The sequence below is a fragment of the Erinaceus europaeus genome, chromosome 5 (assembly GCF_950295315.1).
Source record: "Erinaceus europaeus chromosome 5, mEriEur2.1, whole genome shotgun sequence".
In the NCBI taxonomy this organism is placed as follows: domain Eukaryota; kingdom Metazoa; phylum Chordata; class Mammalia; order Eulipotyphla; family Erinaceidae; genus Erinaceus; species Erinaceus europaeus.
In genome coordinates, this window is record NC_080166.1 from 56,366,949 (window position 1) to 56,394,739 (window position 27,791).

A 27,791-nucleotide genomic window follows, 5' to 3' on the forward strand; every position below is an offset into this window, starting at 1 on the left:
AAGGCCTCTGACATTGTAATACAAAGATTCTAATGAGTTATCTAAACCAATTCCAGACCATCTCTTTTTAAAATTTTTCATTTTATTTATTTGCTTCCAGGGTTATTGCTGTGGCTCAGTGCCTGCACTATGAATCCACTGCTCCTGGAGGCCATTTTCCCCATTTTGTTGCCCTTGTTATTATTATTGTTTTCATTGCTGTTGTTGTTGTTGAATAGGACAGAGAGAAATGGAGAGAGGAGGGGAAAACAGAGATGGGAAGAGAAAGAGAGACACCTGCAGACCTGCTTCACCGCCTGTGAAGCGACCCCCCTGCGGTGGGGAGCTGGGGGCTCGAACTGGGATCCTTGCGCTGGTCCTTGTGTGCTTAATCTGCTTCGCTACCACTGGTGCCCCCAGACCATATCTATTTCAAAAACACAGATGAATGGCAAACATTGTTGATAGCAAAATAATCTATTGTGGCTCTTGGAAATTTTATTTGAATTCAATCAAGTACCATATGCCCAGTCAAAAAACACTCTGGTTTAAATTAGGATAAGAGGATTATAAGAGCTGGGTGCTTCACCATGAATCTCAAGATTATAAAGCTAGGTTTTAAAAGATGTAAAAATATCTAAATCAGCAAGAAGAGTTGGAAAGATTGTGATACTGAAGAAAAAAAAAAAGTCAAAAAGAATTTAAGGAAGTACTTTCTCTAGATGTGGAGAGAGCCAGTGAAATGAACGAGTGAGCCAGGCAGTGGTGCACCCGGCGGAGTGCACACAGTGCCATGACCAGGGCTTGGGTGTGAGCCCTCTCTCCCCACCTGCAGGGGGAAGCTTCAAGCATAGTGAAGTAGGTCTGAAGGTGTCTCTTCCTCTTGCCCTCCTCAATTTCTCTCTGCCCTAATAAAAAAGAAATGAAAGGGGTGGGAGGAAAAATAGTCACCGGGAGTTGTGGATTCCTCATGCAGGCACTGAGCCCTAACACTAACCTTGGTGGCAGTTAAAGAAAGAATTGAACTAACTCTCTGAAGATGGTGCTATCCAAATTCAGTAGTAAACTCCCTTACAGAACATGCAGTTCTAATAAAAATACTGTTTCTGACACTGGAGCAGCTCAGGCTGTTAAAGCAAGTCTATTAATAACTTCTCAAAAGGATTTCCAAAGGAGATGTCAATAATGACCTTTGCTTAAAAACAGAAAGCAACAATCAAGCTCCCAACCGACTTCCCCCCTCCAAAGAGGGCAAAGTAGTCTCTGAGCTAAAATTAGGAAAGCTTCGGTGGTGGCTATAAGGCTTCAAAGTCATTTGAAGCAGTCTTCATTCTAGATTTCTTCAGAAAATACCCCTGCAGCTTCTTAGCGATGATTATGTTCTTGACATACAAGCACATGGACACACATTTCCGATATTAAAAGGAGCGCTTTTTTGGACTCCATAGTGTTCTTGTGATATATCCATAATCACTTCAAGACTGTAACAGAGAACTCTGCTTTGAATGAAAAGTCCCTTATAATTAAGTGTGTACATTCAATTAAAATTTAGTGATCAACCACTACCTGTTAGAAATTATGTTAGACACAAGACAGCCAGGAACAGAAATTACTATTTCACCGCTTGTGAAGCTTCATCCTCTGCCGGTGGAGATGAAGGGCTTGAACCTGGGCTTGAACCTGGGCCCGTATGCATTCTAAGCTGTGCTACTAACCACCCCTAGTCTCTGCGCTTATCAAACCTTTGATTTGCATGCAGAGTACATACTAATTAAAAGTTAATTGACCAAATATAAGGCACAGGTTCAAGACCAGCCCACACTGCATTGAAAGTAGCTCTCTTTCACTCTCTCTTCATTTTTTCCTCTATCTCGACTATAAATAAATAAATAAACAAACAAATAAATCTCAGAGGTGTTCTCAGAGGGAAAGACACATCACAGAAGCTTCCTCCGGTTAGGTAGGAATAAGGGATCGAACCCAGATCACAAGTGTGACAAAGCTCTATTCAGATGAGCTATTTTGCTGTCCCCTTTAACCAAAAAAGCAAACAAACCAAACAAAAAAAACCACACCAGCAGCTCAGCTCTGATTTATGGTGGTGTCTGGGATTCAAACTGGGACATTCAGTGCCTTGGGCATGAAGGGTTATTGTGCAAACCAATGTGCTACTTCTCAGCCCCCAATTTTTCAAACTCATTAGCTTATTGTGGCCTATGCTATTTCCTTCTAAATATTTTGTGTGTCCTCCTTAACCATGTTTACTTCCTCTTTTGTCCCTAATCTTGTCACAGGTTTGATAATTTTATTAGCTTTTCTTGAAAATCAATTTTGTCTTTTTTCTAGTACTTATAACTTGTCTATTCTGTTATCTTTTATCATTTCCTTCATCCTGTCTGCTTTGAGGTATTCTATTCTTACTTTTCCAATTAAGTTAAATACTTAATGCACTTTTTTAAAAAAATATTTTATTTATTTTCCTTTTTTGTTGCCCTTGTTGTTATCATTGTTGTGGTTATTATTATTGTTGTTATTGATATTGTTGTTGCCAGATAGGATAGACAGAAATGGAGAGAGGAGGGGAAAACATAGATGGGGAGAGAAAGAGAGGCACCTGCTGACCTGCTTCACTGCTTATGAAGTGACCCCCCCCCCCGCAGTGGGGAGCCGGGGGCTTGAACACTGGTCCTCGAGTTTCGCGCCATATGCGCTTAACCCGCTGCACTACAGCCTGACTCCCAGCTTAATGGGGTCCTTGATAGTACTGTCCACCCATCAAGGCACATTCTGGAATGCAACGTTTCAGTTGGTGCAGACTTTATGGACCATGAGGACTAGTTCATACAGGCAGTGGTTTATGTCAGATGTGTACTGATTTTTCTATATCCCCACCGACATTTGGTGTTTAATTCGTTGTTTTGGATTTTAGGTAGTTTGATCAATGTATGATGGGTGTGTGTGTGTGTGTGTGTTGGGTGATTTTTAATTATGAGTTCATCTGCAACTCTTTGAAGCTCATGTTTAAAATAGACTCTTCTAAAAAATATCTTTTTCCAGACACCTGAGTGTACTAGTGAGTTAAGGACGTTCGAAAGTGAACGAGGGAGTCTCTCCGTTTTTGTCACGGAATAGTTATGAATTCTGGTCCAGGCAGAACAGAGAGGCAACTATACCTCCACCTTCCATTGTGGGCATCTCTGATTTCAGAGTTTTATTAACTCAATAAAACTGCCCTGTGAGCTCCTCATTTCACATGGAGATATGGTCAGTCTAAATTTCCATCATGAACAGGTGACAGGCCTTCTCTTCTTTCTCTTATTAAAATTCATGCTTTTAGGGGTTGGACAGTGATGCACCAGATTTAGTGCACAAGTTATAATGAGTTCAAGTCCCTAGTTGCCATCTGTTAAGGGGGAAGCTTCACAAGTGGTGAGGCAGTGCTGTAAGTACCTCTCTTTCTCTGTCTTTTCCCTTCCCTCTTGGTTTCTCTCTCTCTATCCAACAAATAAAAAATTTAAAAAACAGATAGAAATATAACCCAAGCTCTGTACCTTCCGAAATCAAGCAAATGCCAGTCTGCATCAGCAATTTTATCCCACCAACTAATTTCATTCTACTGCCGACAGTGCAGCCACACTTTAAAAAATTTAAAAACAATGTTCCCATGGAGTGGGGAGATGACTCAGGGGGAGAGCACAAGGGTGATGGTGGTGGTGGTAGTGGTGGTGGTGTGTGTGTGTCCAGTCCAGGGTGTGTCCAGGGTCCAGTCCCCTTCTCAGCTCTGCGTAAAAGCAACAGACAGAAACAAACAGAACAACAGCAGGTGGTGAAGCACTGCTCTGGTCTCTCACAGTGCCGGCCCCCCACTCATGAGGAGTTCATTGCAGCCAGTGTATGTACCACCCAACTAAACATCGAGCTTGCCTTTCTACTGAACTGCGAGCTCAGTGTCTCCGCTTTCTCTCGTATTTCCCCATTTCTTGCTCCTCAATGCCCCAATCACAAATTTGCGCTGGAAGACAGAGACCATCATTTCTAGAGTTTTGCACTCCATTATGCAATAAGCAGGCCAAAGAAGACACTTTAATGAATGGAAAACTTGACACTCCCTAGAGGGTATCTGTACACCTGCCATGAACATCCTTCCTCCACCTGAGGATGAGTGTGCTAAATAGTCACTGTTTTGTGCTCCAATAAAATTTATATGGATATGCTCAGAGCTGTAACAACCAAAGGAAATGAAGACACCATGTCTACAAAGCTAAAGCTTGTTTTCACTCAGAAATTATACAGGTGGGGAGATGAAACTTGCAACCCATAAGAGATGAAACTTGCATCCCTCCAGTTAAGTTAAAAAAATAAATTATAGAGATATCAGTGGGTAAACTGATAACACACACACACACACACACACACACACACACACACACACACACACACTCTTTTAAGAAAAAAAAAGTATCATTGAGTATTCTTAATGTTTACCTTACTGCTTCATTAAAGAACCAGACAATAATGTCTGGTAAGAGAAAGATCCTTTCTTTTATTTTAAGGGTATGTGAAACAAAACTGGTTTGTTCACTGTCACTTTAGAAAAAATACTTTCAAAGTACTGTAATCTTTCATTTTAAAGTACAGGAAAAATTAAAGAACAAGCATATCACAATATTCATGAAAGAAACGAGAAGGCTATTTCATTCTTATTTTCTTAATTTGCTAAATATTCTATATTCTCTTAATATTTGCTCTCATTGTTCTACAAAACAACTCAAAACCAAGGAATTTCAGAACAGGCAAAAAACTGTCTCTTAAATAACTTCAAAATTCTAGTATTTTGAGGAATCAAATGGCTCAGAAGGAAATTAGCATAATATATAATTAATAACATTTCTACAGAAAACCACCTATGGCTTTAAAAGAACACACAGCAGTTAAGAGGGAAAAATTAGATCAGGACTGGCTGGGGGAGAGGTAAAAAAAAAAATGACATTCTCTTTCAGTCCAACAACTTCTGCAAATATAACTAACACGTACAAGAGCTCATCTGTCGTGTGTGCTGTGCCTGATGCATTGCAGAAACGTCTTACCTAGGAAGGAAGAGTTGCTGCGGTTCATGGAGGAGAGTGATTTCTAGGTCTCCTTCCGTCTCTTGAGCCACCTAGTGAAGCTACTCTGTGGTAGTCAGTCGCCTGAGAGCGTACCAGCGACGACATCTGAAGCCGCCACCCTCGGGAATGGAGCACACCACCTCCACATGCGGCAGCTCTGCTAGAAAATGTCCCTCTGCTTTCAAGATTCTTATTGAAGTTACTTGTACAGGGGCATCACGATAGACTTGGTGCTGCCAGAGCATCTGCACTGAAGGGGCTAAGCAGTGTAAGGGGTAGCCGATTTACTAAAGGAGGAGAAAAAGAGAACAGAAGACTAAGAACAGACTTTTTTTTTTTTTTGCCTCCAGGGTTATCGCTGGGGCTCAGTGCCTTTGCTAAGAATCCACTGCTCCTGGAGGCCATCTTTTCCATTGTTGTTGCTGTTATTGTTGTTTGGCAGGACAGAGAGAAATTGAGAGGAGGAGGAGGAGGGAGAGAGGGGGAGAAAGACAGACACCTGCAGACCTGCTTCACTGCTTGTGAAGCAACCCCCCTGCAGGTGGGGAGCCGGGGGCTCGAACCAGGATCCTTGTGCAAGACCTTGCGCTTGGCACTACGTACACTTACTTAACCTGGTGTGCTGCCGCCCAGCTCCAGGAATAGATATTTTAATTCAAACCTAGATTTACTAAGCATGATGCAAATTAATTTGATAAAGCTGACTAAACTGGGTTTTAGTTTTAATTTTTATATTATTTATTTATTTATTTATTTCCTTTCGTTGCCCTTGTTGTTTTATTGTTGTAGTTATTATTGTTGTTGTTATTGATGTCGTTGTTGTTGAATAGGACAGAGAGAAATAGAGAGAGGAGGGGAAGACAGAGGGGGAGAGAAAATGAGACACCTGCAGACCTGCTTCACCGCTTGTGAAGCAACCCCCTTACAGGTGGGGAGGCTGGGGCTCAAACCGGGATCCTTATGCCGGTCCTTGCACTTTGTGCCATGTGCACTTAACCCGCTGTGCTACCGCCTGACTCCCGGGTTTTAGTATTAAAGGACTTAAAATTTTAAATATGTAAAAATTAAAGAAAATACTTTCAATGAGTCAAGTCAAGTAAAAGACTCTGGGGTTAGAGGGGAGGGTTCAGGTCCTGGAACGTGATGGCAGAGGAGGACTTTGTATTGTTATGTGGAAATGTTATGCATGTACAAACTACTGTATTTCACTGTCGCCTGTAAACCACTAATCCCCTAATAAAGAAATAATAATAAAGAAAAAAGAGTTCACCTGGCAGAGTGTAAGCTTATCCTGTTCAAAGCCCTCAGTTCTAGCCCCAGCGCCATGTAAGAACATCACAATATACTAAGGGAAGCTCCACCGATGGTGTAGTCAATACATTAGCATCTCTCCCTTTTCCTCCCTTCTCACTCCCTCTCTATCTGAAGGAAAATAAATAACCAGCTCAGGAACAGTGGATTCATATACATGTGAGGCCTGGGCACCAGAAAATAATAATAATAATAATAATAAAAGATTAGTTTGAAATGAACTTAAGTGTTGGCAAAGTAACATTTTATACTCTCGCAAAGCACTGCAACTCACAGACTTTTTCAACAAAAGCATGCAAAATAGCCTCCTAGAAAGAATGAACGGTACTGCTACCAAATCATGCAGAGTACTCGTCAGGCCTTGACAACAGTCTCAAAGCAGATCCAGAGGGAGCAGACTAGCTGTTCATGGATTAGCTACAATTTAGTCTCTGGGCTCCTTTTGTGTGTTCTTATGCAAAAGCAGCAGTGACAACAAGCCTAGTTCATCTACAGGGCTTTCTTGATAAGTGCTTGAAATAAATTAAACTCAAATAAATCAACACAAGACAAACATCATTCTGTGTGAGACTGTAATCAGATTTGAAATCCTTCTGAGATCCACTGGTATGCAGTCTTCATATATGAGACAAAATATGGCAAACTATATGGCTCTTGGAATAATATGACTTCATAATAAAAACTTCAAAATAGGGGGTCGGGCAGTAGTGCAGCGGGTTAATCGCACGTGGAGCAAAGTGCAAGGACCGGTGTAGGGACCCCGGCTCCCCACCTGCGGGGGAGTCGCTTCACAGGCGGTGAAGCAGGTCTGCAGGTGTCTGTCTTTCTCTCCCCGTCTTTCCCTCCTCTCTCCATTTCTCTCTGTCCTATCAAACAACGAACGACATCAACAACAACGATAACCACAACAAGGCTACAACAACAATGGCAACAAAAGGTGGAAAAAATGGCCTCCAGGAGCAGTGGATTCATGGTGCAGGCACTTAGCCCCAGCAATAATCCTGGAAGCAAAAAAACAAAACAAAACAAAACAAAAACCTTCGTTAAATAAAGTAATAACTTCATAAGAAAAATTATTGTCAGATGAGTGAATTTTAACAGAAAATCAGTTTCCCCAGTTTCTTTAAAGAAAAAAGAAAGAAAGAAAAGGAAGGGGAGCCCCTAAGCTCATGGAGAACAGAGCTGCCAAACAAAACTAGAAATAAGTAAAAACAAACAAAAGCAAGTCATTCTTAAAGGATAACAGTCTGCATTAGACTGGTGGCAATGAGAACCTCTTTGCAGAACAAAAACCTTCTTACACTGTATGACATGCAACAAAACCAACAAGAGAACTGCAGACATTTTAATTCACTCCAGTAGAATAGTGACACATTTCTTTTTGCATAGAAAAACAGAAGAAAATACATCATGACTTTTTCAACAACCCATCAATTCTGTGAATCTGAACAAATTTCTTATCATCACTAATTCTTAGTTTTTCATTTGAAAAACAGACAGGAACCGAGACTCTAGAGACTGTTTGCAGAATTAAAACCATATTGCAGGGGGGGTCGGGCAGTGGTGCAGCGGGTTACGTGCATATAGTATGAAGCGCAAAGACCAGCACAAGGATCCTGGTTGGCGGGGGGGGGGGGGGGTGTTGTTTCACAAGCGGTGAAACAGGTCTGCAGGTATCTCTGTCTCTCTCCCCCTCCTCTCTCAAGTTCTCTCTGTCCTAGCCAAAAAATGGGGGGAAATGGCTGCCAGAAGCAGTGCCAAGCCCCAGCAATAACCCTGGAGGCAAAATAAATAAGTAAACAAACAAACAATCATATTGCACAGATAGCTTTTAGCACAATAACCAGACAGTGATATATCTGTTTGAGAGCTCAGCACATATCTATCACCAGAGAGAAATGTCACGTGCTGCTACAGTCACCCTCCCGGGGAGGGCTCTCTAGTGAATACAGGAACACCACTGTGTACGAGCAGGTTACAGAACAGGTGTCCAGAGTAAGCGGATTGACTCTAGGAGAGCTCAGGCCCTGGAACAAGATAGCAGAGGACCTAGTGGGGGTTGTACTGTTATGTGGAAAACCGGGAAGTGTTACGCACGTACAAACTATTGCATTTTACTGTCGACTGGAAACCATAATCCCCCAATAAACCTAGTAGGTTTACACAAAAATATTTTTACTCATTCACTAAGCACACACGTACTTGTTATGGGGGGGAACGCTTCACAAGTGGTGAAGCAATGATGCGGGTGTCTGTCTCTTCCTCGCTATCTTACCTATCCCTTTCGATTTCTCTCTATTTCTGTCCAATTTTTTTTTAGAAGTACTTGCTATGTTCCAGGTGCTATGTGAGGCCTATAAATATTTAAAAGAGAGAGACAAGTTGCTCTGGGGTGCCTACTGACAACCATGTTTATTTACTCTCTACCATCAAGGTAGAAACAGGCTGGGAGTATGAATACACCTGCCAATGCCCATGTCCAGTGGAGAGGCAATTACAGAAGCCACCTTCTGCACCCCATAAAGAATTTGGGCTCATCCTCCCAAAAAAAAACAAGGAAGCTTCTAATGGAAGGGATAGGACACAGAACTCTGGTGATGAAACTGTGTGGAATTGTACCCCTGTGATCTTACAATCTTGTTAATCATTATTAAATCACTAATAAAAAAGAAAAAGAAAACCCCATCTTGTGAGGCTTATGATGAGGGGAAAACACAGCATGAAACTAGTAAATTAAGGTAAAACTGACTGACTACCACTGCTGAGATCTGCAATTTCTGTTCTTAACTGCTGGTTTCCACTTGCTGGCTAGATGTTGCTACAGCAGGTACACTTGGAGAGCTCTATAAATACACAACCTAGCCCTGGAGGTTTGGGGAGATTGCAGTAGAGCCTGTCTCTAAGCAGAGCTCCCAAGAGATTCTCAAGACACAGATAGACCTCAGAGCCACTGCTCTAGGCCAACAATTAGGCCCTAGATGGTTGAGAATGGGGGGAGGGAGGGTGACATAAAATTAGATGACTTCACTGTTTTCAGCCGATCTTGGATGGACCTTGAAAAAATCATGTTGAGTGAAATAAGTCAGAAACAGAAGGATGAATATGGGATGATCTCACTCTCAGGCCGAAGTTGAAAAACAAGATTAGAAAAGAAAACACAAGTCGAACCTGAAATGGAATTGGAGTATTACACCAAAGTAAAAGACTCTGGGGTGGGTGGGTGGGTGGGGAGAATACAGGTCCATGAAAAATGATGAATGAAATAGTGGGGGTTGTATTGCTAAATGGGAATCTGGGGAATGTTATGCATGTTAAAAAAAAAAAAAAAAGTAGAAACGCAAAGCAGAAATTGAGTTTGGAGTATGGCACCAAAGTAAGAAAGCAGAAGTATACTAGAGTTTGCAGTGAGTACCTCCCTAATACTTCCTCTACACTTTTCCAAGCTTTGGGTCCATGATTGCTCAACAATTTGTTTGGCTTTGTATGTTAACTCTCTTTTTAGTCACCAGGTTCCAGGTGTCATCAGGATGCCGGCCAGACTTCCCTGGATTGAAGACACCACCAATGTGTCCTGGAGCTCAGCTTCCCCAGAGACCCATCCTACTAGGGAAAGAGAGAGGCAGACTGGGAGTATGGACCGACCAGTCAACGCCCATGTTCAGCGAGGAAGCAATTACAGAAGCCAGACCTTCTACCTTCTGCAACCCTCAATGACCCTGGGTCCATGCTCCCAGAGGGATAGAGAATGGGAAAGCCATCGGGGGAGGGGGTGGGATATGGAGATTGGGCGGTGGGAATTGTGTGGAGTTGTACCCCTCCTAAAATAAAAAAAATAAAATAAAAAAAAAGTCAAAAAAAAAAAATAGATGACAAGCCATCTAGTTTTCACTTATAAGTTTTAGTAAGAAAATAATATTTGCATATCAGATTTCAGGCTCAGGCAAAAACAAGAAACAAAAACACTAGTATTCCACAGGCCCTTTGGAATATAACTGAAATGTGCCTACTAGCTATCTACAAAATGGAGGGTCCCCCAACTCTTCATCTGCACTATTCCAGCCTTTAGGTCCATAATTGTTCAACAATTTGTTTGGCTTTGTATGTTAATTCTCTTGTCAATCACCAGATTCCAGATGCTAGCATGATGCCAATTGGACTTCCCTGATGCCAATTGGACTTCCCTGATGCCAATTGGACAGACAACCTTACCAATGTGTCCTGGAACTCCACTTCCCCAGGACCCCACCCCACTAGGGAAAAAGAGAGACAGGCTGGGAGTATGGATCGACCTGTCAACACCCATGTTCAGCGGGGAAGCAATTACAGAAGCCAGACCTTCCACCTTCTGCATCCCATAATGACCTTGGGTCCATACTCCCAGAGGGATAAAGAATGGGAAAGCTATCAGGGGAGGGGATGGGTATTCGTTCTGGTGGTGGGAATTGTGTCAAGTTTTACCTATCTTATCCTATGGCTTAGTCAATGTTTCCTCTTTATAAATAATAAATTTAGAAAAACAGTATTTTTCTATTTATAGGCAATGTTCTCTTTCTTTATTAATGTGACTTTATTCAGAGGTCCACTTTATAAGGTCCGTGCATCTTGTAGCTATGTAGCACTGATATGTACTGAGATTCTATCATACTCTCAGAGTACTCATTTTCTGATAAGTTGTTTGTTTTATTAAGAAAGATGAGACCAGTATAGAAAAGCAAAACCTGAATGGAAGTTAGGAGGCTGCCTTTGGAAGACTGTATGGACAGTCCTTAGACAAATAAAAATGGAATGACTTAGTGTTCCAGCAGTACCAAAAGGGCATGCAAATACTAATTCAAAGTGACATGCGCACCCCTGTGTTCATAGCTGCATTATTTATAATAGCCAAAGAGTTTAAATGTCCATTAGTGGATGATTGGGTAAAGAAGTTATGGGATATATACTCCATGGAATTCAATTCATATACTCTGCAATTCAAAGGATGCTATTCTGTCCTTTGGGACACAATGGATGGCACTGGAGGTGATTATGCTGAGCACAGTAAGTAAAGAGATAAAAGACAACTGCTGGTGGCTTCAGTCATATGTGGAATCTAAAAAACCAAGACTCACGAACTTACAAACCAACAAACCAGAAGTAAACAAACTCTAAGAGTTTGTGAGAACCATGGGGGTTATTATTGGGAGGGTGGGGGGTAGAGACCTTTCGTGGTGGGTGTAGTGGGGAACCGTACCTGTAACCTTATAACTCTGTAAACCACTAATAATCACAGAATCAGTGGCTTGCAAAAAGAAAAGGAGGCTATGGTATTAGTATGTAGCATAGGCATGGAATGGTATTGGACTGACCCAAGGAGGAGGATTAAGACTGAATATGGGGGGTTTGGAAGGTAGCGCAGCGGGTTAAGCACACGTGGCACAAAGTGCAAGGACTGGCATAAGGATCTCAGTTAGAGCCCCTGGCTCCCCACCTGCAGGGGAGTTGCTTCACAGGCGGTGAAGCAGGTCTGCAGGTGTCTGTCTTTCTCTCTCCCCTCTCTGTCTTCCCCTCCTCTCTTCATTCCTCTCTGTCCTATCCAACAACAAGGGCAACAAAAGGGGGGGAGGGGACAGCCTCCAGGAGCAGTGGCACCGAGCCCCAGCAATAACCTTGGAGGCAAAAAAAAAAAAGACTGAATATGAAGGAAAATATCAGAGTCACTATGGTTTCTAGAAAAACATCATAGAGAACGGTCTGCACCACTTTAGAGTAGAAAAGATTATTTCGGGCCAGCGAGACCGTTCACTGAGGTGGATGTGTGTTTTGCTGTGCATGTGGCCCAGATGCAAGCCCTACACGATCCTGTGGGACTCCAGTGCTATGACTTTGGTCTCCCTCCCTCTCTCTGGAGGAAACAGTGAGCGGTGAGACCATGCAGCATGTCTAAGCACACAGTTTCACAAAAAATAAAAAGCGCGAACTAATGGTACAGAAAAATTAAAACCAAAGTCGATGAAGGGTTAATAATAAGGCTCACTCACAAAGAAAAACATCTGTTGCTTGAAAGAAACATTTAGACTATGAAAAGCCATGCTAAGACCAAGAAAGAACAAACAACAAAAATAGTATCCACAGCTAGCAAAGGAAGATACATGAAAAAAAAAAAAAAACAACCTTAAAATAAAATGTAATAATAAGCCAACTTTGTAAGTGGGCAAAACCCCTGAACTGGCAATGTAGGTCTATGAATGGCTAATGAGTACATGAAAAGACAGACAACATCATCAGCTGTCAGGGGAATGCAAGTCAAAGCCAGAATATTATGCCACTACTGACCCACTACAGTGTCTTTTAAAAAGAGAAACGCGAAAAAAGCACGACCGAAACGTTCAGTCACTGCTGGTAAGGACCTACTTTGGAAACAGTCTGGCCAGTCCTGAGAAAGCTTTTATCCGCCATGACTCCACATTTATACCTCTAGATACTACTCAGAAGAAAGGGGGAATGGTGTGGAAATTCCACAGAGAGCATTGTATATACAGTGAAGTAGTAACAACAGACAAAAGATTGGGCAACATGAGTCTCAAAAATATATAATTAGTAAATCGACTGAAGCTTACAAATGTTCTGAAGTCATGTCTGGGTACCTGTGTGAGCTGAACCAAGGAAAGGAGCCTCACCAAACTGCTTAGTTTCCTCAGCAGTGAGACCAGGAGAATGACTTCACACACTTCCTTATGAATTCTGGCACTAGTGGGATAAGAACACTTAGAGGTGGGGGTTAGGCGGTGGCGCAGCAGGTTAAGTACATGTGGCGCAAAGTGCAAGGACCAGTGTAAGGATGCTGGTTCAATGCCCCGGCTCCCCACCTTTAAGGGAGTCGCTTCACAGGCGGTGAAGCAGGTCTGCAGGTGTCTGTCTTTCTTTCCCCGTCTTCCCCTTCTTGCTCCATTTCTCTCTGTCCTATCCAACAACGACGGCATCAACAACAACAATAATAACCACAACAAGGCTACAACAAGGGCAACAAAAGGGGGGGGAATGGCCTCCAGGAACAGTGGATTCATGGTGCAGGCACCGAGCCCCAGTGATAACCCTGGAGGCAAGAAAAAAAAAAAAAAGAACACTTAGAGGCATGAGCAGATCTAAGCAAACTGCTTATTATAACTATCAGTATGCTTGGAGACGCTCAAATTTTTCCATTCAGAAGTTAAAATATTTGATATGTCAAAGTTACCAGAGAGGGTTTCTAGGCATTTGTCTTAGCATCTTATTTTTATCATAACCAAGAGTTAACTAGTATATCTTATTTCAAAGAAATTTCTGATACCTGAAAACTATGATATATCATTTCAGTAACTCGCCACAGTGAGATAGTTTACATTACAAAAAGCTAACAGGATCACATTAAAAACAAAGAAACAACCCTACTCACTGTACAATTAATTCTGCAAGTATTAATCTGCCCATAATATATCCACAAACATTTGAGTACAAATCAAGGCGTTAAACATTACAACACATAAGCCATGCATAAAAACTGATTTTTTTTTCTAAATGAACCCATCTAAAATGCTGGAGTGATGCACAGATTAAAATATCAGTCTGTAACTTAAAGAGAGCCATATTTTATTTAAAAATAATAACAATGGTCATAACTATTCTGGCTATTAATTAGCTATCCTGAGATTATCACTTGTCAGGTTCTGTTCTTAAGATCTGATATATGTATTAATTTACTTTAAGCCTTATAGGAACCCTATGTGTAAGAAACCATTATATTCAATTTAATGTAATCAGTACATTAAAACACATGAGTTCTTCAAGATATTTAAAAAGTTAAAGGCAAAAAAACATGTGAGCATTGGAAATGCTCATTGTATATAATCTCTGTAATTTAAAGACTAATACTTAGAAGGAAAAACATGAGGTCTACCTCCCTGGAGGAACTTTTTTCAATATTTACCAAGTAGCCCCGAGACCACTACCAAGAAATTTCAGTAACAAACACAAGGAGAGAGAAAGCAAATCAACATCTTTCTTTGTTTGCTTTTCTGTCATAGCTGACTCAACAGAGTAAACTTAATCTCAGGGCGGTGCTTCAGTGCTCTGTAGAGAGCCTGGACCACACGCATGAGGCCCAGAGACTGATCCTTTGCACTGCATATGCTAGGTTAACTCTTTCCTCTCCCTTTCTTCCTCCTCAAACATATACATCTTTAAAAATACACTTTTTTAAAAAAATTGCCTCCCAGGGTTATCACTGGGGCTCAGTGCTGACACTGCAAATCTACTACTCCCAACAGCCATTTTTTCCTTTTTCTTTCTATCACCTTTGATAGAGACAGAGAGAACTTGAGAGGGGGAGGGGGTGGAGAAAGAAAGGCACCTGCAGACCTGCTCCATCACTTGTAAAGTGTCCTCCCTGCAGGTGGGGAGCAGGGGTTTGAACCTAGGTACTTGAGCACAGTAATGCATGTGTTCAACTGGGTGTGCCACCACTGCCAGCCCCTATATTAACTTTCAAATACCAAATTTATTTAGTTCTGTTTTAAAAGCCATCAGTGGGGAATTCAAAATATCTGATTAAGTCAGCTTTAACTCAGAAGCAGGGTCTTATATACAAAGCTCAAAAAAACTATAACTGTAACCTTCTCTTTCCCAACTGTATCACATCACAACCTTGCAGACGTAAAATGGAGAGAGAGAAAGAGTACTGAGCTGAATATTTGCCAAATCCATAAACTAGTTGCTCTCGAGCACAGATGATCACATTCCTTACGGGACACTTGGCAAGAACGAGATCTACCTCCTGCTGTCACAACTAGGGAGGCTGTTCCTGGCATACAAGAGGTGAAGGCTTGAGGTGCTGCTCAGCACCCTATAAAGCACAGCCGCCCCCTGCAACAAACCACTCTGCAGCTCTAGATGTCCTTGCTGAGGGGATAGAATAATGCTCTTCTCATTCCATTTATTTACAGTAGGAGACAGCTACTTTTCACAGAAAATGTTACTAACATGTTATGGGTTTATTATGATGGTTTTAACTTATTTAAAACTTTATAATTCAATTAGTATCAGTGTTAGCCTACATAACAAAAGCTTTTAGGGGGTCCTGAGTTGGTTTTAACAAAGCAAACTAGTCCTGAAACCACAAAGTTTGATAGTGACTGGGAAGAATGATATGAATACACAAATATGTTGGAAATCTGAGAGGAGTAGAAAGACCCTAATGGAAAATACTTATTTGAAGACTACTGTGGATGAGTGAAACAAAACCATCCTCTGGCTAAGAGTTAAAGGACGCCCAGTGCCAGAGACATAGCTCCGTGGTAGAACACGTCTACAAATGTGAGGTTCTGGGTTTCATCTACGGCACACACAGAGAAAGATGATCTTAGTCTAAAATGCCATTCTCCCCTTTAAAAATTCAATAGCAACAACAATCAAACAGTAAGACCGCCACTCCTTACCCTGGCTGTGAGGACTTGCTGGACTGAAAGATGGCTGATGCAAATCTTTGGTTGGCGTTGGGTAAGCTTCTTTCCCTTGGCGCTGACTCATCTTTCCTGGTGTCTGAAGTTGAGATTCGTCACTGTTTGCTACCACAGCTCAAGAAAAAGAAGAGTAAAAGAAAGTCACTACTACTTAAGTCACAGATACATAATGGCACAGAGAATCACGTTAAGAGAACTATGTCTGAAATTATCTCAACATATTTGACCAAACTCAATACTTCAATGAATTCACATAATTATTTTAGTTTTTGGTTACCAGTTGATGGGAAATTGAGAGGTAGGCAATGAGCTAAAAAAAAAAATAATAATAAATTGCAAATATTGTAAAAACATGTATTTAACTGCCAATAAAAGGTACCACAAGACTTTGTTGTGGTTATTCACTGTGTCATGTACTATATTTTACAAAAGAGCAATAAGAGGGGTTGGGCCGTGGCGCACCAGGTTAAGTGCACATAGTATGAAGTGCAATGACCCACGAAAAGAACCCTGGCTCAAGCCCCCGGCTCCCCACATGCAGGGAGTCACTTCACAAGTGGTGAAGCAGGTCTGCAAGTGTCTATCTTTCTCTCCCCCTTTCTATCTATCTCCTCCTCTTCTCTCTTTCCTATCCAATAATAATAATTTAAAAATTGAAAATAATGGCCACCAGAAGCAGTGGACTCACAGTGCAGGCACTGACCCAGCAATAACCCTGGAGGTAAAAAAAAAAAAAAAAGGACAATAAGCAAATGATAGGTACATTTTACAGAAGAAATGCAAGTGGTTTATAAACAGAAAAACAACCTCATTAGTAATCAGAAAACACAGAAAATGTTATTGTAAAATAGTATGTTTTCTTTCTAATTTTAACTCTAATTTCTAAATTAAGAAAACTACACAAATGGTCTTAGACATAGGGAAGCTTGAGCTTCTGCCATTGCCTTGCCTAAAATCAACTTATAGAAACAAAATTCTAACTCATTCCCAGATCTAGTCTCTTAAAAGCTTGCTGTTCTAACAATCTAGTTAAATGGCTTTCAAAGTCACTACTTAGTCACTCTTCGAGTTACTAATAAAGGAGAGAGGAATGCTTAGATGCAAAGAGAACAGAAAAAAGGAAAATACTCATTATGCATGTACAAACTATTGTATTTACTGTTGAATGTAAAACCTTAATTCCCCAATAAAGAAATAAATTTAAAAAAAAAAGAAAAATATTCAGAGTTGGCAGAAAGCTCACTTAGTGTGCTGCTTTGCCAGGTGAGAGGTCCAGGTTCCAGCCCCACCCACTATACTGAAGGAAACCAGGGCTGTGGTCTGTCTGTCTGTCTCTTTTTCTCTGTCTCTCTCTCACTCTCTCACTGTCTCTATCTAAAAATAAAATTTAATAAAAAGGAAACAAGGGAGAGTCAGGCAGTAGCGCAGTGGATTAAGAGCAGGTGGCTCAAAGCGCAAGGACAGGGAGTAAGGATCCCGGTTCGAGCCCCTGGCTCCCCATCTGCAAAGGAATCCCTTCATAGGTGGTGAAGCAGGTCTGCAGGTGTCTATCTTTCTCTCCCCCTCTGTCTTCCCCTCCTCTCAACATTACTCTCTGTCCTATCTAACAAGGACGACATCAATAACAACAATGGTAACTACAACAACAATAAAAACAAGGGTAACAAAAGGGAAAATAAATAAATATATAAAAAATTAAAAAAAGGAAACGAGGAATGAGGCAGACAGTGACCAAGCCCTATACAGTGACCAAGCCTCCACATTCTCTCACTTTACCTCTGTGTTTTCTTCAGTTTACAAAACAAAAAACAAACAAACAAAAAAAAATCACAAAATCTTTCTTTGTTTGAAAAAGAATGAGCCTATCTTCACTCTGAATTTACTTTTTTTCCCAGGAATTTTAAACTTTTTTTCAGGAAAACTGAGGACACCCTAATGTTGTAGTACACAGGGTCCATGACAAAGGGAGAGAAAAAGAGAGAAAGAAAAAGAAAGAGCCTGAGGGCCCTTTAATCTCTCGATGGCAGGCCGTAGGCAGAGACAAAACCTAAATTTACTTTTTTAATTAAGCAGTTCACATTCACATTTTGCTACCATATTTTCAGAATGAAACTGCTTTGATGTGCTTCCTACTATGTTCAAGTCTTCAAAAATTTCATCTTTGTCCTTTTAATTCCATATTAGAAATTTAAAAAAAAACACTTTGAAGTAACACCTAAGCAAAACCACGCAACCTGTTTTTCCATCAAGTGCATCAGAAAGGAATAGAAGGCTGAGGACTCGTACCCTCTCTTCCTGGGCTTCGGCTCATGCCTCCACTCGCCTGCCCACCTTATGTCATTCCTAACAGGCACATCACACTGGTCCAGGACTCAGCTCGATTCTGCTCCAAAGCAGTCTTCCCCGCTCAGTGAGATCAAGTGTTCCCCTTCCCCTACTTTCTAAGGTCAAAGCCTCAGAGTTCTTGTTTGGTTTTCTCTTTCCTTCACACTTCCCATGAAGTTCATCTATGAGGTCACCAGACTCTCCCTTCATAATCTTTTTTTAGAACTCTACCAGCATAACAAGTGCCCTGTTTCTAAGCCACATCACCTTTCTCCTGACAGATTTCTAGCCTCCAGACTGTCTCGGGCCTGACATCTTTAGATCTCTTTCTCTGTACAGCAGCCAGAGCAAGTTTTTAGTCCGTAAATCAGATTGGCAGTGTGTGGAAATATCACCAGTAGTTTTTTCACTATACATGTCCTAGCAATCAACTGTGTCTGGCTCCATTAAGCTATCTATCTATCATCTATCTAGCTATCATCTTTCCTTATTTTTTAATTTTTTCAGGAATCTCTTTCTTTTAAAGATTTTATTTACTTATTAATGAAGAAAGCTAGGAGGAGAGAGAGAGAGAAAGAACAGACATCACTCTGGTACATGTGCTGCCAGGGATTGAACTCGGGATCTCATGCTTGAGAGCCCAACGCTTTATCTACTGAGCCATCTCCCAGACCCCTCCATTAGTCTTTCTAGCTCATGCTCTCCCACTGGCTCTCTCTCTCTCACTCACCTTTAGCCATAATGATCTTTGTGCTATTTGGACAGACAGGCCATCTTGCTTCAGTGCCTGCAACTTAGCATCACGTTCCTTCTACCTGAAATACCCCTCAGCCCAAATTACTGATGCCTCTCACCAGCTGTTGTCTGCAGCCAAGTGCCATGTCTTCAGCAAAAGGGTGGTAAGATGAATTCTTAGTGTGAACACAGTACAACTGATCAGCTCGAGTTACACCCGGCCCCACCCCCACCATTATTTTCACTGCATCATTTTATTTTATCACTGATTTGTATAGCTTTGTGCCTGCTTTTTTCACTAGACTGTAAACCTCAGAGCAGAAGGGCCTTTACTGCTCTAATTTCCTATACGTCTTCAGATTCTGCTAGCTCCTAACAGGCCAAATGTATTCAAAGGAGTCTTGCTAACTCAACCAATCGTTTAGATTTCATGAAGCTTTATTATCAGTTAATAAATACAAGATCCACGCAATTCCTGAATGCATTATAGGAATTTAAAATGTTGGATAGTGATGTACAGACTGCCAAACTGACCTAAAAAAATAAAATAACAGGGTCAGGGAGATAGCACAGCTGGAGGACACAGGCCTTGCATAGAAGAGGTTCCTTGTTCAACCTTATGCAAGGACAGGAAGTCTACACCTCTCAGAAACAGACCCTCACATGTGTGCAGCTCAAGCATACAACAGAGATTAGGAAGTGAAACGAATTTAGCTACTGCTTACTAAGACAACTGGTTATTTATATCAAAATAAAATATTCCTACAGTCATGTCATACAACAGGAGTATTTTTTTGAATTTTTAAATTTTTTATTATGTCTTTAGTTATTGGATAGAGACAGCCAGAAACTGAGAGGGAAGGGAGAGATAGGCAGGGAGAGAGACAGAGAGACACCTGCGGCCTTACTTCACCACTTGTGAAACTTACCCCGTGCAGGTAGGGACTAGGGGCTTGAACCTGGGTCCTTGTGCACTGTAACATGTGCGCTCAACCAGGTGCACCACCACCCAGGCCCCAACAGGAGTATTTGTAATAAAAGCTTAGGTACATAAATGCAAAAATGAAAGATTTTATATGAAACATAAATGAATATAAACTTGGGATATGAAATAATATCTTTACAAAGCTATATAATAAAGCAATAAATAAAAGAATGAATCAAATTTACTACAGTAAGATTAAGAATTTAATAAAAACTACCCTAAGGAAATTTGAAAGACACAAAACAAGGGATGGTACTTTCAAATGATAAAATTAGCAAAAGACTGGTATCTGGAATACATTAAAAAACAAATAAACAAACAAAAAACAACAAAGAAAGCAAGAAACTTCTGGCGGGGTAGTGGAGGGACTGGTAGGGTGCAGAAGCTGCCAGCACAAGGCCCAGTTTCCACCTGCAGGGGAAAGCTTGATGAGCTCTGAAGCAGTGCTGCAGGTTCTCTCCTCCCCTCCCCTATCTCTTTCTGGCTCCATCATAATAAAGATTTAAAAGAAAATTTAATGTGAAAAAGCACCCTGTAAATCCACTAGACGAAAGCCAAGAGTGCGGTAGAAAGGGAGTGTGCACCACTATCTGGCCTCAAAAATGAAGAATGGTGAACAAAGCCATTCACACTGGCCATGCGGTGCCCTCAGGAAGGCAAGCACAGACACCAAGGAGAGGAAAAGGCACAGGGAGAGAGGCGAGGTACTTGGGAGGCAGCTTCCTCATCAGTAGGCCCAACAAACCACCAGCCACTTTATCCCACAGTCTACATGTACCCTTGTATGCAGTGTCAGCTCAGGAGAGGCTGACTAAAAATGCCCTCTAAGGTGACTAGCAGGATGGGCATATATGCACTAGTATTCTGTCAGCGGGATGCAGCTACCTGTGCTCACCTGATCTCACTTTATAAAAAAGCAATGCTTACAATGATTACGGTTCTGATAACCACTGAGGTCACAGGGTTTGTGGCAGTAGCAATATGCAGTGTATATTAACTTAGAAAACAAGAAAACAAGAGATACAATTTATTTGCTTTCTCTTAACTCCATTTACAAAAGCAGACAAAAGGAGTCAATGTAGGATACGAGTCATTTCAGTGGTTTATATCACTTGTACAATGGGCTACTCAAAAGTAAACACCTAAGGATATGTTATCACTGGCAGAAAACTGTCACTTGATAAATACTTGGTAAAAGGCCAAATAGAAATCTAACGAAAAAATACCAAACCCAACCACAATTCCCAGAGCTGGCAAGACAGCTCAGCAGGGAGCAAGCCTGCCTTAGCCTAAGTGTCTGAGCAAGCCTTGAGCCAGGCCTCCCACTGCACTGTGGGAAGCATTCAGTTTGGTGGTGTTTTTTTTTTTTTTTTTTTTTTTTTTTTACCACTCTCTTGCTTTCTCTTCCTGAAAAAAGTTGACCCAGAGTGCTGAAGCCCCAGTGAGGAAGTAAAGAATGAAGGAAAGGAAGGAGGGAGAGACAGGCATGAAGAAAGCAAGGAGTCACCTAGGACATGACTGCAGTGCAGATTCTGTCCCAGCAGCCACCTCGCCCACTGAAGACAGCGTCACAGTGCCCTCTGCTGACTGTTTTACAGGTGGAAGTAAGGTAGCCTACTTTGCTGTCCCCACAGCTTCACTGTATGTACACTTTCTTTGGGGCATGAGTGTTACTACAGTGGCTCAGTGACTGCATGATGAATCCACCACACCTAGCAGCCATGTCCCCACAATCCCCTTTATTTTATTTGATGGGACAGAGAGAGAGGTTGGGAGGGGAAGAGAGGCACCCGCAGCCCTGAATCCCTGCTCACCCTGGCCGGTGAGTCCAGGGGCTTGAACCTGGATTCTTGCACATGGTGACACATGCTCTCGACCAGCTTCACTTTATTTATTAGACACAGATAGTAACGAAAGCAACACACCAGTTGCAACTTCTAAGGGGAATATTCTATAATCACTATTTTCTCATTACTTTCTGAATTCAACTCAGCAATGTCTAATCTGAATTTCTTTCAGAGTTTGGTGTTTGCTCTTAATCCAATTAAAATTTAAGATGAAATGAAGTTACACTTAAAGCTACACTTTCTCTGATTTAATCTTAAGTCTCCCCTTACAGACGGCACTACTCTATTCAAATATTCTAAGGATTTAAATTGGAAGATATATATCACTGTAGTTTTTTCATTTAACAGTACAAATCCTAACAAACTGTATGGAGTTACTTTCCACTCTAAAAGACAAATGATCTTTTAGATCTTTGTAATCACTGGGAGAGCACAATATATATTTAGTTCTAATATATGCTATGCATTTTAACTGGCACATGTTTAAACATATAACTACAAATAAAATTGTCCCATCTCAACTTTTTTTTATTGTTGTAGTTAATATTGTTGTTCTTATTGATGTCTTCATTGTTGGATAGGACAGAGGGAAATGGAGAGAGGAGGAGAAGACAGAGAGGGGGAGAGAAAGATAGACACCTGCAGACCTGCTTCACCACCTGTGAAGCAACTCCCCTGTAGGTGGGGAGCCCAGGGGCTTGAACCAGGATCCTTACGCCGGTCCTTGCACTTTGTGCCATGTGTGCTTAACCTGCTGCGCTACCGCCCGACTCCCTCCATCTCAACTTTTAAAGATCTTCATTTAAAAAAAAAAATCCAGTTCCTAGAGTCCAGATGGCATGACACAGTCAGTAGAAGGTGCCCATTACCAGGAACAGAGACCCAGGTTCAAGTCCCAGGTGCCCACCTGCAGGAGGAAAGCTCCATGAGAGGTGAAGCAGGGCTGAGGTGTCTCTCTTTACCTCTCCTCATCTTGTGTTAAATAAAGTCTTGAAAAAAACCTTCAGTTCCTAAAGTAGAACAATTTCAGTGATCATTAAGAATGTAATTATATTTGTAAAGTTCAGTGGTGCCAATCAGTTCACCTAAGACAACACCTTGATCTATAAGGAAATGAAAGGAACTGGGAAATCCATTACCCGAAGGGCTTCACAAGTAAGCTGAGCAAGATAACAGAACATGCTTGGGGAGAGATATATATCTATTCTGCTTTAAATGCTCTACGATGATAATAACACTGGCTATGTAATCATGTACTTACACATGAAGGACATGAGAAGGAGAGTCTGGAAGAGAACTTGCCAACAGAGAGCATACTTTACCTCCAGGTATAAGGCCTAGCTGCTAGTCCTCACCACCACCTGGGAGCCCTGCACTCAGGGAAACCTCAGGTATGGTAGAGCTGTGCTGTGGTATCTCTCTTACTCTCGCCTACCCTCTCTGATTCTCTATCCAAAATGGGGGGGGGAAACAAAATTTGAGTATATTACTTAAAGTCAACTCTTCTTTTAGAAAAAAAATAATACAGATATACTACAGCCAATGTGGGACACACAGTGACAGACTGCTGACCAAGGAACTTTACAATTAGAGAAAAATCTTGCCAGTATTTTTGGTCTGTCCCTATCTTGAGCAAAATGGACAGATATGTGTGTGGGGTGGGGGGGCAATGAACTGAACTGACTTGCAGTGGCCAGGTAACTAACTATTTAGGAACAAAAGCTACTACCAGAATCAGTGTCATTTTCACATTTATCTCCAATAAAATGAAACCCTTTTACTTACGATGCAGTAAAATGTAAATCTGGTTAGACTTGAATTCAGCAAATTAACAGTGTTCTGGTTTTTGAGGACCAATAAAAACCACATAGAGCTAGTACCCAGTACTAAGTCCTGGGATGCTTCAGTTCTTATCTTCAGGTTGCTCATTTATGAAATGGAGCCCTTACTGGAGGTGTTCTCTTAAGCTCTCTTCTCAGTGATCTATGACTTTGAGGCCCTAACTAGAGGGCACATATTTATGCCCCACATATCCCCAATGCTACTGTAATGTTGTTTAGTCCAAGAAAAAAGGGGGGGATGAGGGAGATAGTTACAAGGGTTATATCTACTACACATCTAAGATGAAACATGACTTGTTTTGAAATACCCAAAATATAGAATCTTTCTCATAATCAAATTATCTACTACATAAGAATTCTGATAAATCAGTAATGTCTTTTCTTTCCTCCTCTCTTGCTTGCTTGCTTGCTTGCTTTCTCCTTAATCTTATGTATTTATTTATTATTGGGTAGGAAAAGAGAAGTTGAGAGGAGAGGGGGCAAGAGACAAGGAGACACTTGCAGCCCTGCTTCACCACTTGTGAAGCTTCCCCCTGGCAGGTAGGGACCAGGGGCTTGAACCCGGGTCCTTGCCCACTGCAATGAGAGTGCTTAACCAGGTGTGCCACTGCCTAACTCACTCTTTTCTTCCTCCCTCCCCTCTTTCCCCTTCCTTCCTTTCCTCCAGGGCTGTCACTGGGGCACAGTGTAAGCACTATGAACCCACTGCTCCCAGTGGCCATTTCCCACCCCATCCCTTTTTTCTATTTTATTTGATATGACAGAGAGAAACTGAGAGGAGAGAGAAAGAGGAAGAGAATGAGAGAGAGAGAGAGAGGCACCTGCAGTGCTTTCTTCACCATTCTTTGCACATTGTAGTGTGTGCTCAGCTGAGTGTACGCGGCCAGGCTCCAGTAACTATCATGTTGATATGACAGTAAACTTCTTGCCCCACGCTCGGCTTTAAGCAGTCTGATCTACGCTTTACGATAACTGAAGAGTACTAAGGGGTCCTAAATTATAAATTAGAAAATTCGCTAAATAACTCATCTACAGATACAAAGACATAAACACTGTCTATCAATCCCAGATGGACACTGGTGGCAGACCAGATGGCCAGAATGACCACTGTTTATAACTTTCCTTTGCATTTTCATTCCTGGAAAGAACAAAGAAGACGTGCTCATTAAAACAGAAATACCACGTGCCTCTGACAAGTACAGACTTAGAACTGTAAACTGGCATGTCCCCAAACACACCATCCAGAGGTTAGCTACTTACTTGAGGGCCCAAGGACATCTTTGCTATCACCAAGAAGCTTTAGAGTCAGGGTAATTGGGCAGCAAACAAACACAGTCCAAACCAGGAAGAAGCAAAACACAGCATGATGGAAGCAGCAAGGAGACAAAAGGACAAGGAAAACAGAATTAGTTTCTAAGTACGAAGCACATGCGCAACAATCCAGTAATGTTCATCCATAAGGGGTCTCCTCTGCATGTGTGGAAAAGACAAGGCATCACCAGTGTATTTTCGTTTTGGAAAATGAAAGTGGAGAGAGATCAGTGAAACCGTGTAAGAATTTCATTTAAAAAATGACTCAAGTCAAAATTACTTTCAGTTACAATGTAAGGTGTGGGTTAGGTATGGCAAAAACTATTAAGTGCTGTCAGAGACAATAAAAAGTATTGACTATCTGAAATGAATGGTTTAAATTTCAGTACTTTTAAAATATGAAACACCCATGCACTATTAGATATTAGTTCTGCATGCCATGAAAGCGCTTAACACTACAAAGAGATTCAGTCTGTCTCTTCTGAAAGAGAAAGGAACTTTTAGTGCATGCTTATTAGATGCCAAGCGTTATGCAGAGTTTTTACAGAGAAGAATTATTTTCTCAAATGACAAAGAAGAAAAAACACAAGTATTGATTAGAAATGTAAATTATATTACCAGACAAAAATTTCATAGAACTTACTAAATATCAAGCACATTACCTGCAACTATTGTTTTCTAGGAAGTCAAAGACTCAATTCTTGCATGAATAACATAGACCCACTTAAAAATGTAAATAAAACTGCTGACCTTTTGTCTAATGACCATTTAAATGTACAGCATACTACCCGCTGCCTATAGACAAATGTTTGGGTCTCCTTCTGCAGGGAGTCCTCAGCCCTCTCATTTCAAACACCAAGTATATTGAAACGGAAGCAATAAATACAACTATATTATTGCTCAGTTTTATTTAAAATGAATATGTAAATATGAATTGGCTGCTAATAAAAAAGGGACTTTTTTTTTTTTTTTTTGCTTCAGCTGTTTCCTTGGGGGGGAAAAAAAAAAACTTGGTCCTGTTACTTCAAGAGGTAACTACTTCATAATTTGCTGGAAACAAATTATGTCGTAAAGACATTAATTCTACTCATTTTTCTGTAGCTGCTCCTTAGTCTCATTCTTTTCTCAGATGATTTCACTTTCATAGACAAACTAAAGGAAAGGAAGTCAGCTCAAGGCCCTATTACCGAAGGCCATGCTGTCACCACTAGCAGGCATGTGGAGAAAGATTAACGAATTTGTGGTGGGCAATCCCTAAAATGGCCCCAGCAGTCAGTACCTCTTGGAATAGAGTCCTCTCTCGGAGTACATGTGGCCTAGCTCCTATGGAAGCTGTCGCAGAAGTAACTGGAGAGCACTTCTGAGGTCAGACTGCAGGCAGGCTAGGCATCCACCTTGGCAGGCTTTCACCCTCTGGCCATGGCTAAGGAATGCCAGCTGCCACCTCACGAGGCAAAGCAGCCGCCACTAAGCGGGTTCAAAGTGAATCACCCACTTCAAGCCTTACTCCCATTCACTCGGTCCTCAGAGGATTCCCAAGCAATAGTCCGCAGCACCGTTTTTAAAAATGTATTTATTTCTAATTTTAAAAAACTTTATTTTATTTGGCAGAACAGAGAGAAACTGAGAGGACAGGAGAGTTAGAGAGGGAGAGACAGAGAGACACTTGCAGCCCTGCTTCACCACTCATGAAGCTTCCCCTGCAGGTGGGGACCAGGGGTTTGAACCTGGGTCCTTATGCACTGTAATATGTGTGCTTAACCAGCTGCACCACCACCCAGCCCTTATTTATTTATTTATTTATTTATTTTTATAATACAGGCTAAAACCTGGGTTGCCTGCCTGGCACAGCAGTGTACTATTTCAAGCGAGCTATTTCTCCTGCTCCACTCCACAGCCTCTTGACCAAAAGCATATGCATGACCTTGAATCAAGAGACATGCAGTAAAATTATTCTTTGATTCCAGATCCATCACAATGGATCCTGGGATGCATTGGATCGACCTTCCCGTGGTGCATCCCGTGAGTACCCATTCATTGGGGAAACTGATGATCCTTCCTAGCCGACTGAATCCACATGGATCCCAGTCACTTTCAAAGCCATTAACTGACTACAGAAGAAGGGCAAATGCTAGAAGAAGAAGAAGAATGGATCCACAGACATGGACAGAATATTCACCAAAGAAGAGATCCGAAAGGCCAACAGACATATGAAAAAAAGCTCCAAGTCATTGATTGTCAGAGAAATGTAAATAAAGACAACAATGAGATATACCACTTCACTCCAATGAGAACGTCACACATCAGAAAAGGTAGCAGCAACAAATGCTGGAGTGGTTGTCCTTTCCCTATTTTTGTATGGGGTCATTGGTTTTCTTGTTGCTGAGTTTGGTGAACTCTTTATATATTTTGGTTATTAGCCTCTTGTCTGATATATGGCATGTAAAGATCTTCTCCTGTTCTGTAATGGGCCTCTTTGTTTCAGTGGTGGTTTCTTTTGCTGTGCAGAAGCTTTTTAATTTGATGTAGCCCATTAGTTTATTTTTGTTTTAGTCTGCCTTGCAACTGAACTTGCGTCACTGAAGATGCCTTTAAAACTTGAATGGAAAAGAAGTTCTGCCAATATTTTCCTCTAAGTATTTGATAGTTTTGGTTGGTTTCTGGATCCCTGAAGCTGGCCGCTTTTCGGCGTGTTTCAGGAATGGATGGAGCAATTAATCTAATGTTGACATAGCTGTGTTAGGAAGATGGGAGGTAGGGTCTCTTGGGTTGAACTCAAAGAGAGAAGTTGATGACTGTAACAGCAAGATGGTACCTTCTTATGCTTCGTACAGCACCTACAGCCTTGAAGGGTCCTTCCTTAACTACTTTTCAAT

General features: G+C 41.3%; 1 protein-coding gene across 6 annotated transcripts in view; it reads right to left on the reverse strand.

Moving 5' to 3' along the window:
- The window catches only part of OSBPL8 (oxysterol binding protein like 8), a 182,443-nt gene that overhangs the window by 87,922 nt on the left and 66,730 nt on the right, over window positions 1-27,791 (reverse strand). For 2 of the 6 annotated variants that reach the window (XM_060191348.1, XM_060191344.1), the window contains exon 3: window positions 15,848-15,985. Coding sequence is in view for 5 of the 6 variants with exons in the window: in XM_060191344.1 (XP_060047327.1) it covers window positions 15,848-15,938 (91 nt within the window). In the remaining variant the exon portion in view is untranslated. Of the gene's footprint in view, window positions 1-5,066; window positions 5,331-15,847; window positions 15,986-24,864; window positions 24,902-27,791 lie in introns of those variants that run through there. The other 4 variants (XM_060191341.1, XM_060191340.1, XM_060191345.1 and 1 more) reach the window with 4 other exon arrangements.